The 16,397-nt window shown below is 35.1% G+C and overlaps 1 protein-coding gene across 3 annotated transcripts in view; it reads left to right on the top strand.

Moving 5' to 3' along the window:
- The window catches only part of RAB2A (RAB2A, member RAS oncogene family), a 57,462-nt gene that overhangs the window by 25,073 nt on the left and 15,992 nt on the right, over positions 1-16,397 (top strand). For 2 of the 3 annotated variants that reach the window (XM_058175340.1, XM_058175342.1), the window contains 6 exons: positions 662-733; positions 2,719-2,786; positions 5,883-5,965; positions 7,893-7,985; positions 9,792-9,903; positions 16,124-16,192. In XM_058175340.1, the coding sequence (XP_058031323.1) occupies positions 662-733; positions 2,719-2,786; positions 5,883-5,965; positions 7,893-7,985; positions 9,792-9,903; positions 16,124-16,192 (497 nt within the window). Of the gene's footprint in view, positions 1-76; positions 168-661; positions 734-2,718; positions 2,787-5,882; positions 5,966-7,892; positions 7,986-9,791; positions 9,904-16,123; positions 16,193-16,397 lie in introns of those variants that run through there. The other variant, XM_058175341.1, reaches the window with a different exon arrangement.

Raw genomic sequence — 16,397 nt, 5'->3', positions numbered from 1 at the left:
AAGTTGCAGAAAGATTTTCTTTACTTGCTTCATTCCTTTTCTTTACTCTTCAGCCTGGCCCTTGCTTCTGGGCCCACAGCCACGCTGCCCAGGGACACTGGGGGACGGAGCAGCTTGCTTTCATTCCTAATGTGACAAAGTTTCTAGATGGAGGTCTATGGTAAAAAGTAAGTGAGCGATTGGCAATGGAGGTGGGGAGGCCCAAAGCAGGTGGGCTTATGTCTGCACTAGGCCTTCCAGGATCTCTGCATACCCGAGGCACCCCATGCTCATTTTAATGATCTGCACATTCATTGCACTAACAACTGCACTAGGGAGGGTAGGGAGGGTTGGTTGTAATGTGAGGCAATTCATTTAATATTTGTCCTGACTTCCGTCTGTAATGGTCAGGTTCCATTACCGTCGTAACTTGAGATATACCTGTATATATATGTTATATATACCTGTATATATAACTATCACAGTATAATGGGAATAATGAGTTCTAAGTCACTTTTTTTTGCTATATGTTTAAATCATTAAAATGATTTGCTGAGATTAAGATTTAGTAATACCCTTTTTAAACTCCAGAAACAGATGTTTTAATGAGTGTGTACCTTTAAATACTTTCATCTCTGCAAATATTGTATAACTGTAGATTCTTGACATTCCTGTTTTTCAGGTGTTGGAAAATCATGTTTATTGTTGCAGTTTACAGACAAAAGGTTTCAACCAGTTCATGACCTTACTATAGGTAAGTAGTAGGTAAATGACCTTAGTAGGTAAATGATGAAAGATTAAACATTTGTATGTAAATGTTTCCTAATCCATTTGATATATAATTTAGGTATATACTGAACAATTATTATTTCCACAATTATAATTACATTTGTATACAACTACTGTTTTTCATAGTTGTATGAAAAATCTAGGGAATTTTAGTTTACTGTGGGCAAACTGTTGATTCATGTGATTTATCTGCTCTTCTGTGTGATTTTTGATTGAGCCAGGAAGCATGTGCTTAGCAAATAAACTGGAAATGATAGCTTATCAATGGTATATGAGGAAATAACGTCAGGATAATCTTTCCAAGTTATGGTAAATCTGGGGAACTCTTTTTATTCTTAACTAAAATGACCAGAAAAATAGGAAGATGGGAATTGAATATGTTGCTGTCTGCTGGAGACTTGTACAGGTAGTCCTTGACTTACAACATTTCATTTAGTGACCGTTCAAAGTTACAATAGCACTGAAAAAAGTAATGTATGACCCCTTTTCACAATTACCACCTTTGCAACATCCCCATGATCATGTGATCAAAATTCAGGTGCTTGGCAACTGGTTCATATTTATGACCATTGCTGTGTCCCAAGGTCAATATGATCACCTTTGGCAACCTTCTGACAAGCAAAGTCAATGGGAAAGCCAGATTTACTTAACAGCTGGGTTACTAACTAATCAACTGCAATGATTCACTTAATAACTGGCAAGACAGATTGTAAAATGCAGCAAAACTCACTTAACACATGTCTCACTTAACAACATAAATTTTGGGCTCAATTGTTGTTTGCGGGAGAAAGGAGATAACCATTTTCTTCCTAGTAAAAACCCTATATTGAAACTATTACAAAGTTATTCCTGTAACTCTGTCAATGAACTCTCCTAAAATTTCCTCAAAACCAATGCTACCTTCCTGTCATACGGTTCTATGATAAAATACAGGACCCTTCAAAAATGATTTTTGACTCTGGCCATCAGGTTTCCACCTCTGATTTTAGGAAAAGGGTAGAGTCTTGTAAACAGAATATAAACCTTCTTTTGGAGACCTTTCCAAAAACATAAATTCTGTGTTCTTGTGATAAGCATTTATGAGTGTTATTTTATTTTTTCTTGCATTTCCTCATGGCTGTGATTAAATGTTTTCCTGTAGTCCTTGAACTGGCAGAAATATATGCAAACATTGATTGTATTGTCGCAATGACTGAGTCCTGTACTATCTCATTGTTGCTCACAATTAGTGAACTCTCCTAGCTGCATTCTGCCTCTCAGAAGAGGAATGGAATGTGGCACATACCCAGGGAGTAATAAAAATAATAGGAACTATGGCCATGTATAAGATTTGACGAGAGTTTCAGAATGAGCCAGGCAGGCATTATGAAGAGAGATCCTTCTGTGGAAGCCAGGTACGCTTTCTGTCTTGGAATCCAATCCCAAAATGACATGGTAGGCTGTGCTCATTCTCTGGAGGGAGAGGGCATACATGCTACAGCTTGAAGCTGTAACTTCGAACTAGACAGATCCCAATTCATGTTATCACTAACATCATAAGTAAGGCATCTGTATTCATTTACATGTCAGTCTAAATGCTAAAATGAATATAAGTTGCCTCTACAGTAGCCTGCAGAGATAAGGGCAAAGTCATAATTATATGTCCTTTAGAAATGATTAGTAAGGCCTCTTCATGCTAAAGTAGTGGGTTCGAGTGTGAGCCATCTAAGTGCTAGAAACTATACTACAATGTCTGGCATGAGTGGAAACTTAGCAAATCTGTATCAAATAGTGTAAAGGAACTGGAATACTGAAGCAACTGGAGAACAGTATTGCAATGTTTTTGAAAGACTAACGTAAATCCTTATTTCATTTTCTTTTACAATTTTGTGTATTTTTCTGATTGTTCTTGTATATAGTTAATCAAAATTAAGAAGCAATGGGTTTCATTGATTTTGTTTCATTATTCAGGTGTAGAATTTGGTGCTCGAATGATAACCATTGACGGGAAACAGATAAAACTTCAGATATGGGATACAGTAAGTAAAAATCTTCCTGCAAGAATTTTTTAGACAAATTCAGATTGTTATTTTTTAAAAAAATAGAAGCTACCAAAAATAATATGATTCTCCAGATTAGCAAAATTGGTCTTTGATTTTGCACTTGTTAAGCTGGAAATATTATGAATCAACAGTTTCTATTTTTCCACTGTCAGGATAGACAGTGGCTTCATTTTATACTTGGAGTGGTGGTGATGATAATGATGATGATTGTGAAATTATTTTTAACTTGCTACTTCTAGACTTTGAAAAGAGTAGGGAAATGATTGTTCAATTTTTGTCTTGTCTACCTATTTTTTTTTTTTTGTTTACATTTATACCCCGCCCTTCTCCGAAGACTCAGGGCGGCTTACAGTGTATAAGGCAATAGTCTCATTCTATTTGTATATTTTTTACAAAGTCAACTTATTGCCCCCCCAACAATCTGGGTCCTCATTTTACCTACCTTATAAAGGATGGAAGGCTGAGTCAACCTTGGGCCGGGCTTGAACCTGCAGTAATTGCAGGCTTCTGTGTTCTTAATAACAGACCCATGGTCTGAATTAGCATGTTTTGTTTTAGGGGCTGTAGTAAGTTAAAAATGTTTACTGGAATGAAGAGGTTTTAAGCAGTTACATTATAGAATTTGTTTATTCAATAGTATTGCATCATTTAATTAAGTGCAATTGGCAAAAAGGCTTTCCCTTTAAAACAATGCTTTAAAAATTGTTTTTAATTTTTGTTCCATTCTGAATTTTTTAAAAAATAAATACATAATGGTCAACTCACAGTTCTTAGCCATAAAAAGAAACCGAAAAAAGTATTTGTGTGTTGCTTTCTGCACCCAATAACAAGAAACTGGAAGTTTACAGCAGGACATTGGGAAGAGCATGGAAGTCTTGTTGCTTCCGGTTTTCATCAAATAACTCTGCTTAGAATTGCTGGAAGGGAAAACAGGACCAAGCCTTAGATTTCCCTTCAGCTATTGAGCTTTGGAATTAGCAAGGTGGGGATGTTGTGAAAGTGAGAAAGGAACACAATTTCCAACAATATTGGAAGACTATTTCCAATCAAAATTAAATAGTAGCTAATAATAATAATAACAACAGAGTTGGAAGGGACCTTGGAGGCCTTCTAGTCCAACCTACACCATCTCAGACAGATGGTTATCCAACATTTTCTTAAAAGCTTTTGCAATATAACCTGGATGGATATGAGAAATACATAAAAAAGATTGAGTAAGTAGGTAAAGATTACAGATTGTCCATTGCTATAATGGAAAACTACTAAATTGTAACATAGAGTTGATCTGGATATAAATCATGAAGTAGATCGCCTCCTGCCACCGATAGCCTCCAAACGACCTGTGCGCTCCCACAGAGTGGGCCTGCTCAGGATGCCGTCGACCAAACAATGTCGGTTGGCGGCCCCCAGAGGGAGAGCCTTCTCTGTGGCAGCACCGGCTCTTTGGAACGAGTTACCTCCAGGGTTACGCCAACTCAGCGACCTCCGAACCTTCAAGCGGGAATTAAAAACTTTATTATTTAATCGTGCGGGACTAGTCTAAATGTATTTTAAATTTATTTTAATTATAGCTTTTAAATTTTAAAAGGTTTTATGTCGGCTTTGACCGTTTTAGCAATCTGGCCAATTAATATATTTGTTTTAAATGTTTTTTAAATCTGTTATTTATATTATGTGTATTTTTGTATTTTTAATATGGCTGTACACCGCCCTGAGTCCCTCGGGAGAAGGGCGGTATAGAAATTGGATGGATGGATGGATGGATGGATGGATGGATGGATGGATAAATAAATAAAGTATGGTTCATATATGATCATTGACTTCTGACATTGCATGTTTTATGTAAATATCTTCATGTCATATCAGAGCTGTATGCAGATCTAATACCAGACAAGTTTCTATAATATGACCGATCGCTTAATATTATATAACAGAGCTTATGAAGTAACTGCCCTGCTTTGATTAGCCTGAGACTTCACAAGCTACATAAACTTGGCATAGTTAATATTGATTGCTAAATGTCCTTAATTTATTTCACTATAATTTATCTAGGGTTAAAAAGCAAAGCTGTCATATCTTTTCTGCAGATGATGTTAGAAATATATTTTCTTCTATATGTTGTTTACATCACTACATGATTAAGTATTGCTAACAGACAACAAGCTGTTTCTATTAACTGCTTATTAAAAACTACTGATATTGATGTGAATTCTGTCCATTTTTCCATCTCTATATTTACAGTATTTATAAAGTCTATATTTATAAATTACATTATGGGTTAAACATCTATTACATATTTTGCATAGCTGTGCCAAACTATACTGATAATTAGTTTATGTAGACTTCTGGATATTTATTTGAAAGACCATCTTATACACAAGATGTTTTGTACATTTTTTGTGCTTGCCATTCTACCAGTGTGTATGTGTGTGTGTGTTTCATTCTCAGGATAAGCTTTGTTTCAGAAGTACAGGATGTTATTTAAATGGTAACAGGCACATATAAAACCAAATTCAAAGCTCTTGCTTTTCATAATAAAATGATGGAGAAAAAAACCCATCTGAAAATTGTTGAAATCTGGTTGCAGTTTATGATATAATGAATAAAATCTGCATCCTTGGCCTTCATACAACTTTTACTCCAGCAGATGGTGGGCGTAAAGATGTCATTCATCATTTATTTACAATGGGCTTTATTTATTCTAGTGTCAACAGCTGCCCCAGGGAGGGAGTTATTGAATTCAAATGTGAAGCACTGGGCTATTTGCTTCCTTTCAAATTTGTCTTCAGAGCTTAGTTGCTAGGAGTCCATTCTGTACTCTAATAATGATTCATGTATTGTGAAGCCATTCAGTAAATTGGGTTGTCAGGGATTGCCAAAAAAGGTTTAGAGGTCTTGTTCTTGATTTTTCCCCTAATGGTGCTATAGATTTTTTTAAATATGTAAGTTTTATTTTCAAGAAATAGTGGCTGTTTATTTTGTTTCTAATCTCAGTAAAATAAATTTCATAGTATAGCTAAGTAAACTGATATTTCTCACACATGAGGAACTGTTGCTCTTGTTTTACTACAGGCTGGGCAGGAGTCCTTCCGTTCCATCACAAGGTCATACTACAGAGGGGCAGCAGGTGCTTTACTAGTGTATGACATTACAAGGTGAGAACCTTGCAGTTTAGTGTGATTTAGACTCTTGTAAAGTATACTGGGTTGGTGGTCTACTAGTTCATGCTTTATTTAAATTTTATTGCTATCAGTGGACCTATTTTAAGCTTTATTAAGATGGATTATATCTATTGTCGAAAGTACACTCAAGTTTCGTAGGACTGAATGTGTATATTCATGTTGAGTTTTAAAGACAATATTAAATGTGGCTAAGGCGAATACTTAATTCTGAAGTGGATTTTCTGCGTAGCTGATAAAGCTTGTAATTTGAGACAAAATTTCACAGTGTTCTGCTGCTACATTCTTAAGTATTTATACTTTTCTGTAGAGAAACTCAGAATTCCCAACCAGATGAATGCTAGGTATTTTTTGTTAAAGATTACATAGACACTGTGGAGAGAGAGGGGTTGTATGTATGTGTGTGCGTATCACGTAGTTGATTACTTTTCTGTCTGGATTAGGTTATATTTTAATATCACATTGTGCTGAGAGTTTTTATGTTATTCAGATTATAAAGCACCAAAATGAAAAGAATTTTAAATATTGATTCTTGTTTCTTTATCATATCAGTCAAAGCAAGAATGATTTCTAAATACCGTATTTTTCGGAGTATAAGACGCACCGTTTTCCTCCCAGAAGAGGGTGAAAATTTGGGTGCGTCTTATACACCAAAAGTAGCCCCGCCCAGCCTCTCAAATGGAGGTTTCAAAGGCTGAAAAAAGCCTCCAAAACTTCCATTTGAGAGGCTGAAAAAAAAGCCTCTAAAACGGAGGTTTGAGAGGCTGAAAAAAAAAGCAAGGCGCAGAGCTCACAACCAACGAACCTGTTGCTAAAGTTCACCTCTGGGAACAACAGCTGATTGGGGGTATTCTGGGAGGCTGATCCACCCCCAATCAGCTTTTTTCATGCGTCTTATAGGTGCGTCTTATAGTCCGAAAAATATGGTAGTTTGTGCTGGTTCTAGTTGTGTTATTTGGTTGCATCTTATATAAATTCAAAATGTAAGGCCTTTTTAAAAAGGGTGAAGAGTGTTTGGTTTTTCCCAAGTTATTACCATATTTTTCAGACTATAAGATGCTCCGGACTATAAGACACACCTAGCTTTTGGGGAGGAAAAAAAACAAAAAATCTCCCTCTGCCTCCCAGCAATTTGCCTCTTTGCAGCAAAGAGCAAATAGCCAGGTCAGCTTCAGCTCAGCCTGATTTAACACGAGCAGCTGATTGATGGTTGGATCTGACTCCTGGAATACCACCTATCAGCTGTTCCAGTCTGCGGGGATCACCACTGCCCATCACCGTCGCCGCCCATTGCAGCTGCCTCCATGCACCCCATTTTCTGTCTCCACTTGCCCCATTTTTGGCCTCCGCATGCCCCATTATTGGCCCTGCCAGGCAGGGATCACCACTGCCTGGAACGGGCCAAACATGGCGCGCAGAGGCTAAAAATGGGACGTGTGAAGGCCAAAAATGGGGTGCGCGGAGGCGGCTATAGGTGGCAGTAGCGATGGGTGGTGGCAGTCCCTGTAGCCTGGAACAGCTGATAGGTGATATTCCAGAAGGAAGATCCAACTGCCAATCAGCTGCTCGTGCTAAATCAGGCTATGCTGAAGCTGACCTGGCTATTTGCTGTTTGCTGCAAGGAGGCAAATTGCTGGGAGGCAGAGGCCAAAGGATGGGGGCTGGCGGGGGTGGGGGGGTGCTTCAGCAACATTTGTTGTATAAAATGCACAGACATTTCCACCCACTTTGTGGGGAGGGTGAGTGCATCTTATACACTGAAAAATACGATAATTAGTTTTGATTTGTAAGTTGCTTAGGATTGATATCAATTATTTGGAATATAACATCTAAATATTAATCTTTTGAGATATTTTATTGGGTCTTTTTTTTTGCGTTCATTTACATTTTAGTTTCTTTTCAGGAGGGATACTTTCAACCATTTGACAACATGGTTAGAAGATGCCCGTCAACATTCTAATTCCAATATGGTTATTATGCTAATTGGAAATAAAAGGTACTTTGTTTTCTGAAATAGTGTACATTAAGGTAATTGTAATATATAAATTTATAGTTTAGATTTTTTTTATTCCACTCTTATTTTTATAAATAACTCAAGGCTATGAACGTACCTAATACTCCTCCCCCATCCTATTTTCCCCGCCACAGTAACCATCTGAGGTGAATTGGGCTGAGACTGACTTGCACAAAGTGACCCAGCCGACTTTTGTGTCTAAGGTGGAATCAGAATTCACAGATTCCAAGTTTCTAGCTCGGTGCCTTAACCACTAGATCAAACGGTTCTCAGCTGCAGAAAGTATGGAACAAATACAATGATAAGATTACAAACCTTAACTCTCATCTTGAGGCTATTAAAAGTGGTTTAATTAAAACATTTTATATTTTCTCTATGCAAAATATTAAATGCCCTTTATTGTATAGTTAGCTAGCTAGCTTCTTGTCTCAACAGTTCTTGCAACTAAATAAAATCACCAGATTCCTGATCTTCTTCCTTATGCCAGTTGATTTGCTATTTGAAACATTAACATGATTTTTTTTGCTGTTGGCAGTTCAGTAGGCTGGATTTGTTTCTATAACTTTCTCTGGCTTCTGCTGTCATTCTTCATTGTTTTTGTTTTAAAGCATTGTTTTATAACTTTAGCAATTGCCAAAATCTGGCATGCTTTAAATTTATTAAATTTTATTTACAATGTTACTGTCCTTAGGGAACAAGATAATGAATAATAAAATACTTTTTTCTGATTAAAGCAAATCTGTTGACAGAGTGAGTAGATTTTACTTCTTCCATATAGCCAGCTACTCTTTCAAATTGTAGCTTGTTAGAGAAATCACAACTCCATAATTTATAATAGTTTATGGTTAATAAGATAGGATGAAAGAAACATTGGATTGCCTTTGTACTATATCCTAGAAATATTTTAGGAGACAATTAATGAAAGCTGTTTTAAGGAGGAGTCAGAATACTTGGTTGGGCAATAGTAAGGAACTATTTTAGATCCTAAATTATTAAGCATGACACCTGAAATTATTAAGCATGACACCTGAAATTTGAACCTACTATTTAAGAATATCCATAAATATCCTTAATAGCACAAAATAACAGGGAGCAGAAATTTCCATAATGTTGATTTTAATCTTACTTCAAATATGTAAGCAGTATTGTTGCAGCTAAAATAGTTTCTTAAACTTTGGTGATGTGGGAAATTCTATACACCAAATTTAACCTAACCAAACCTTGAAAAGTAGTAAGATAATTAAATTTGATCTAATTTCACTTAACATTTAATTCAGCTAAATATAGGTATGCTAAATGTCGATTTATAATTTTCCATTAAAATTAGAATTTCATAACTATCTCTGAAAGATATGGGAGACTCACTTAAAGCTTTGGGCCACATGTGACTTAGGTTGTAGACCTCTGCCATTATGATGAGTCATATACATTAATAGGCATTTATAGACAGGATTTGTTTTATTATTGCCACTTGTATCTCATACCCTAGCAAAGGCAATTGTTTGGAAATAGTTAGCTAAGATAATGACCATTAGTTTGTTTGAAGAGGCATGTCTTCTGTTAAGCATCAATACTGGCAATTCTGGCGCTGGACAGAAATTTTAAAGCTTTCCACATGGAGTTTTTAATCAACAGTAGTGCATATATTTGCAATTTCATAAATCTAGACTTTTGAAAAATAATACTACCTGAGATAAGACAATTTGACATAATTGTGATCTTACCTAAATATTATAAATAGATACAGCTAAGTAATTCTGATCTTTCTCAATTAATTTTTTCCCTTAGTGATTTAGAGTCTAGAAGAGAAGTGAAAAAAGAAGAAGGTGAAGCATTTGCAAGAGAGCATGGCCTTATCTTTATGGAGACATCTGCCAAAACTGCTTCAAATGTAGAAGAGGTAATTTTGAGTATTTTTTTATATGTTAGATGAAAATTCTAAGTTTAGAAAAATATTGAAAAACATCTTTGAAATAAAGATAAAATATTTTTCCTGAACTATTGATCCCACAGAATGAAATGAAGCATTCTATGCGGATTGTAAGGTTGTTCAGCTGTTGGCTATGTCTCAGTCCTTTCACTGATATCTTAATGCCTACTTACCTCAAATGTGTACCCTGAGACCACATACCTAATTTATGAATACACAAAGCAGTGGTTTTTTTTTAAGGAGCTATTGAGTGATATAGTGAGCATGATCATGCCAAATTTAAAGTACTTTCCCTACTTTGGATTTGAATAGCTGTATATAGCATGCTATCTTCCATGCTACTTCAGACTTTATTCTGTCAAGTGCTCTAGGGAAAGGAGATGTTCTGAATGTCATCTGAAAAGCCCTGCTTTTTCTACTGTACATTAGAAAATTTGCCAATTGACAAGTTAGAATTACTTTTTCTTTTCTTTTCTTTTTTTACATTTAGTGTGTCATGCAACACCACCAAGTTCTCACAGAGCCATAGGTTTCCTCAGAACAGTTTAAAAACCTTTTCAGGTTTTTTACTCAGAGGAAGTAGAATAAATGCTGGTGATTAAAAATAAAACCTAAAGAGAGAGAATAGAAAATCCAGAAATCAAACTACAAATGCTATTATTTTCTTAATTAGATGGCACATTAAATAAAAATTTACTGAGTTGTATTTCACCATGGAGTGGCGGAATGATTTTCAACAGAATCTCCAGTATAAATCACAAGTTGCATTAAGAGTCCATTGATCTGTTGTTTACAAAAGACTTTGATCAAAATTGGATGACAGAGGCAGGAGGCAAACATTGAGATTTGTACAATATTCAGGTCAACAGCAAACAACCATTTGTAAATAAACCACTTTGTATCATTTAACCTTATTTTAAATACCCAAAGAAGGGAGAAATATGGATGCCACTTTGCATTCTCATATGCAATCCCTTATTTTTCTCCTATAAAATATACTAAAACAGTCTTGGCTAAAACATTTTTGTGGGGAGGGAACGAATGGATTGTGCTAGGAAGATGCATTAGCTGACTGGCAAAATATGCCACACACTGAGAACTACAATGTTAAGGAAAGAGCTGATGTGGTGGTCTTGCCCTTCTTATTTCTTTGAATTTTATTTCATTGAATCAGGAATTACCAAAAACTTCCACAATTAGGTTCATCTGAGAGGTGGCTGATTCAAAATAATATGGCAGACCCCAAACAAAATGGCTTGTTCTAATTTTGAAATGAGTATAGTAGTATAGCATTTATTGTCATTGTACATCATATACAAAGAAAATGGTTTAGCCTCTCTGGTGCAATCCATAACAGAACCTTATGTAACATTAAAAAAACAGAACATAATATTGCTATCTTAAATCTATTTTGTTTTGTTTCTAGGAAAACCTATCCAGTTTAATTTAAAATGTTGGGTGAAATTTTGGAGTTTTGATGCAAACTAACATTTGTAAAGTGAAACTTTTTCCTTTCAAAAATATACTATTTTTTTTGTTACTTTATGATTGATTTGGTATTATAAATCTAATCAACTATATATTGCCACCAGATGGCAGCATGTTACATAAAAAACTTAAGGAATCTGACTTTTTCAGTATCATACAGATGTATTTTTTAAAACTTAATAGTATCCGAAATTATATCTTTGTTTATTTTCCCAAGTTTGTAAGTTTATTGTTTTATTGATTGTAAGCTGCCCAGAGTTGTATTTAAAATGGGCAACTTTGCAAATGTTTTAAATAAATAAACTTCAACAGGTGTTATCTTTAAAAATTAGGCAAATATTATTCCCACATTAGAATTTGTAAAATTCACATATTTTGAATTATTATTCTGCATTTTCAAAGTAATTTGATACACTGATATAATCTTGAGTAAACAAGTCACCCTTATGTTAAAAGGGTTCTTTAGTCCATGTTGATTAGTATATAATCCTACTGTCAAGAGTTTGATGTCTTTCTCAGACTATGTACAGGAAGTCCTTGATTTACAACCATTTGTTTAGTGACCGTTTGAAGTTAAAATTTTGATCATGTGATAAAAATTAAATGCTTGGCAACTGGCTTATATTTAAGACAGTTGCAGTGTCCCATGGTCATGTGATCACCTGTTGTCATCTTCTGACAAGCAAAGTCAATGGGGAAGCCAGATTCACTTAACAATTGCAGTGCTACAACTGTAGCAAGAAATGTTATAACAATGGTTTTGCTTATCAATAGAAATTTTGTGGTTGTAAGTCAAGGACTACCTGTATTAAGACTTTTACAACTGGAGGATGCTGAGAGTGCATGCATGTAAACCATTTATTGTTGTTATGAACCTATAATTTGTTTATTGTGGGCCCAATTGGCAAAAGAAAGTTCAGGACCATATTGGTTGGAAACATTCAGAAGTGCCCTTCATCCTGCAGTGGATACAAAATAGCTAAGATGATGATGAAGAAGAAGAAGAAGAAGAAAAATAAGAAAAACAAAAAGAAAAGAGGAAGAATTTGTTTATAGGATCCTGGCAATCTTTTTTTGTTAGAATATTTTGTAGTCCCAAATAGTACTGGAATTTGTTTGTATCTCACCTTTTTTATTTTTACATATAATTCAAAGCAGCAAACATGTCCAACTTACCTTTCTCTTCCAATTTTCCCCACAATAACAACCCTATGAGTTGGGTTATGCTGAGAGAGAGAATAGATTGGAAGGAACATAACTTTTTAAGAGGACTATTTCTCAATACATTGACCAAAATCTAGACTTACTTAAATAAAATAAACATACAGTATATTCCAGTGTCTTGATTCAGACCTTTGAAAATTCAGGAATCTCAAAGTTGATTCTCTGCAAACAAAAAGGACCAGTACCTAATACACCTTCCCTTTCATTTAGGCCAATTTATCGTTCTCTATGCAATTTACATTTTGCCTATTCTAGGAGTAGTCAAAACAGAATGGAAAGGGGAATCTCCTGGTCATCCAGTTCATATATTATTTTCAAATTATTTTCTTGCTGCAGAAAAATATAGGAAATCCTCATATTCCAGAATGACAAACATACCATGTTAGCTAAAAGTCTGTAGAGATTCTCAGTCATCCAGGTCGTGGTTGTCCCAAAGGTGTTTTTTCAGGAAGCAACTGGATTTTCTTGTTTTTTCTTTGAAGACATTTTACTTCTCATCCAAGAAGCCTCTTCAGCTCTGACAGGATAATGGGGAATGGAAGGACTTGCAGACAGCTGATCATTTGCATCCTTTTAGAAGGTTGTTGAAGCACTTGGAGGTTTATTTGTGTCCTCAAAGTCATCTGAGTAGTGCTCTTGACTCCTGCAGTTTGCAATTTTTTTTTTCTGGAAATCCATTTCTACTCGCACACCATTCAAAGGGTGCTCATCTCAAATTGCACAGCTAAAAGTCTGTAGAGATTCTCAGTCATCCAGGTCATGATTGTCCCAAAGGTGCTTTTTTCAGGAGGCAACTGGAGGAAGGTCATTGAAGTACTTGGAGGTTTATCGGTGGCCTTAGGGTCACCTGAGTAGTGCTTCTGGTTCCTATAGTCTGCAATTTTTCCTCTGGAAATCCATTCCAATTGCAAGAAATATAAATCCTTCCATTCCCCACTATCCTGTCAGAGCTGAAGAAGCTTCTTGGATGAGAAGCAAAATGACTTTAAAAGAAAAAACAAGAAAGTCCAGTTGCCTCCTGAAAAAGCACCTTTGGGACAACCATGTTAGATAGTGGACTGCCAATTATTTGTCAGCAGTGTATTTTTAAATAAGCAAAAGATTGCTTTGATATAAAGTTGTTCTGTTCTGTTTTAGAAAATAGAAAATTTCTTAAGAGATTATAGCTGTGAGAAAATTTAAAGTTTGGACTGCAGTTTTAAATTATTAGAACATTTATGCCCCCATAGTAGTTAATTTAATTATTGCAACCCCCCTTTTAATATTGAAAACAATTATTTCTATAGACTACAGATCAGTTCAGAGTCATCAGACAATTCATTTCCGAGTTCTAGTGATGTCTGAAAACTGTCTTGCTTACTACATGTCCTGTGAAGCTGTAGTGATTAATTCTTCTCATTATGTTGCTGCAAATTTTCATGACCCTCTGTGATGATTCGATCATCCACTTACAGTTTATGCATATTCATATCTTTCTACCCATGGCTGCAAATATTTGAGTCTCCTTCACTGGCTGTAGTATGCACTTGGTGCAATAATTGAGCTGCAGTAGATTGATTACTCTAGGGAGCTGTAAGGCCTTTAAAGGTGAAAACATATCAGTCCTGTTAATTAGGAAACAAAGCTCTGGTGGCAAGTTCAGCAGTCAAATGCTTCTAGAGTAGAAATTAGGAAAGGTATGATTTGTTCTCCACCATAAACCCTGTTTATTTTTTAGTATTTAAATTAGATTTGCAATCAGATATAGCACACCTAAATATATGATACCAGAATTTAGTGATTATAAAAGGTTGGAAGGACAGGGTTTGATTTACTCTTTTGGCTATCTCTGTTACTGTCAGTACAGTGCATCATCTTAAATTCTTACAGTGATAGGAACTGAATTATTTGTCAAATACTAATTGAGTTGTGTGTGATATAAATTGATACATTTTTGTATAAAATATTGATATGTACAATTTACAATGTAGGATCTTGCTCTTTGGAACATCTTAAACACACACACCCTGGTGAGATCTGTTCCTATCCTCCTGACCTTTCATAAGGGCCTGAAAACCTGGCTTTGCCAATTGTCTTGGGCCCCAAATGGAGGAGTGCCATGCTGGAAGTGGTTGATGGAGTAATAGCAGATCGCACCTCAACCCTTGCACACTATGATCCTTCCATCCCCATCGTTTTACCTTATCTTATGATTTTACTGTTACATATATTAATATTGTTTATTGGTATTAATTTTGTAAGCCACCCAGAATTGCCTTGTGGTGACAGCGAAAATAAATGTGATAGATAAATAAAACATAAGGCCAATTTTCTATTATATGAAAGATGATTATTTATTTTATTTATGTGCCACCCATCTCCACGATAAGGTGACTCTGGGCCACTTTATATTTGAATAATCTTATTAAAGAGGGAAGAATAACTTAACTATTTATGGTGATGTGAATATAGAGACATATTTCTTACATGTATTTCTTCAAAAGAAATAAATGTAAGCAAAATGTCCAACCAATTTCATATGAACTTGTTTTCTCGAGAGGGAGAGAGAGAGAAAGAAACATTATTTTTAGTTTATCATATGTTTGCCTGATACTGGATTTCCAGATGAAGCATCCAAAGATTGGATCTACAACAAAGATCATGTTGTTATTTATATTATGGAAATGTATTAAGGCAAGAAGACAAAAATTATCCCCTACTCCCCTTTCAAACAACTAATTTGTCTTTCCTTGCTGTGCTACAAAAGAATAGATAGTTGGTGACATGAAAGATCTCTGCTTGAGTTCCTGTAGAAATGCTGCCAACTCATATCATAATAGGCTAGATGGTCAAAGGATATCACCTGGAATAAGGTAGAGCAGCATTTTTTTAACTTCACATTGTTCTAATAATCTACCCATCAAGTCGTCCTCACATTTGTATATTTATTTGTATATTTATATTGCAGAATCTTTCCTCCTCCTCTCTCAACTGGAGTGTCAATATTATGCATTCTAGGTTCTTACTATTCCTTTGTTTGTAAATAAATAGCATGGTTCATAGCAAAAAAAATTGTTTAAAAATAATGCTTGATTCTCTGCTGGTTGGACAGATTGATTTGCTTTGCCTGCTGATGCTACATTATCTGTATGTTAAACAGTTAAACATTTGAAAAGATTTTAAGATTATCACTAGATTTCATTAGTAACCTGGGAATTACTATCAAACTAGTCCATTAGAACTAGCAGTGTTGAAATTTCTTGGGATTCAGAGAAGCCCCAAATGAAGAATTCTACTTTCATCAAAAAACCAGAAGAAGACATATAGTGACCAAGTGAAAGGTTATCATAGTCTAACAGAACAGGTAATCCTTGTTTAGCGGCAACTTAACAAAAAGTTAAGCAAAAGGTTTCTAAGGTTGACAAACACATAATAAGCCATTGAAGAATTAAATGAAGCATATTTTGTACTTATTTCAAACGTTTCCATTTTCTTTCAGGCATTTATTAACACAGCAAAGGAAATCTATGAAAAAATACAGGAAGGCGTTTTTGACATTAATAATGAGGTAGGTTTTCCAAATATTAGTATATAGCCTGTGAGTATAAAATACATTTAGGAAAAATAGAGGTGCAAGAGAAAAAATAATAATATGCATTTCTTAGATTAAGAAACATCTTACTTTGGGCTGAGTACAACCATGGAAGATATATTGAAGTCTCTAGTTTTTGAACCTGTATTTTATATAGCTGTCATGCCTATCCTGATGGATT

This window comes from Ahaetulla prasina, chromosome 3, assembly GCF_028640845.1.
Source record: "Ahaetulla prasina isolate Xishuangbanna chromosome 3, ASM2864084v1, whole genome shotgun sequence".
Classification (NCBI taxonomy): domain Eukaryota; kingdom Metazoa; phylum Chordata; class Lepidosauria; order Squamata; family Colubridae; genus Ahaetulla; species Ahaetulla prasina.
This window is presented reverse-complemented; position numbering and strand designations above follow the sequence as displayed.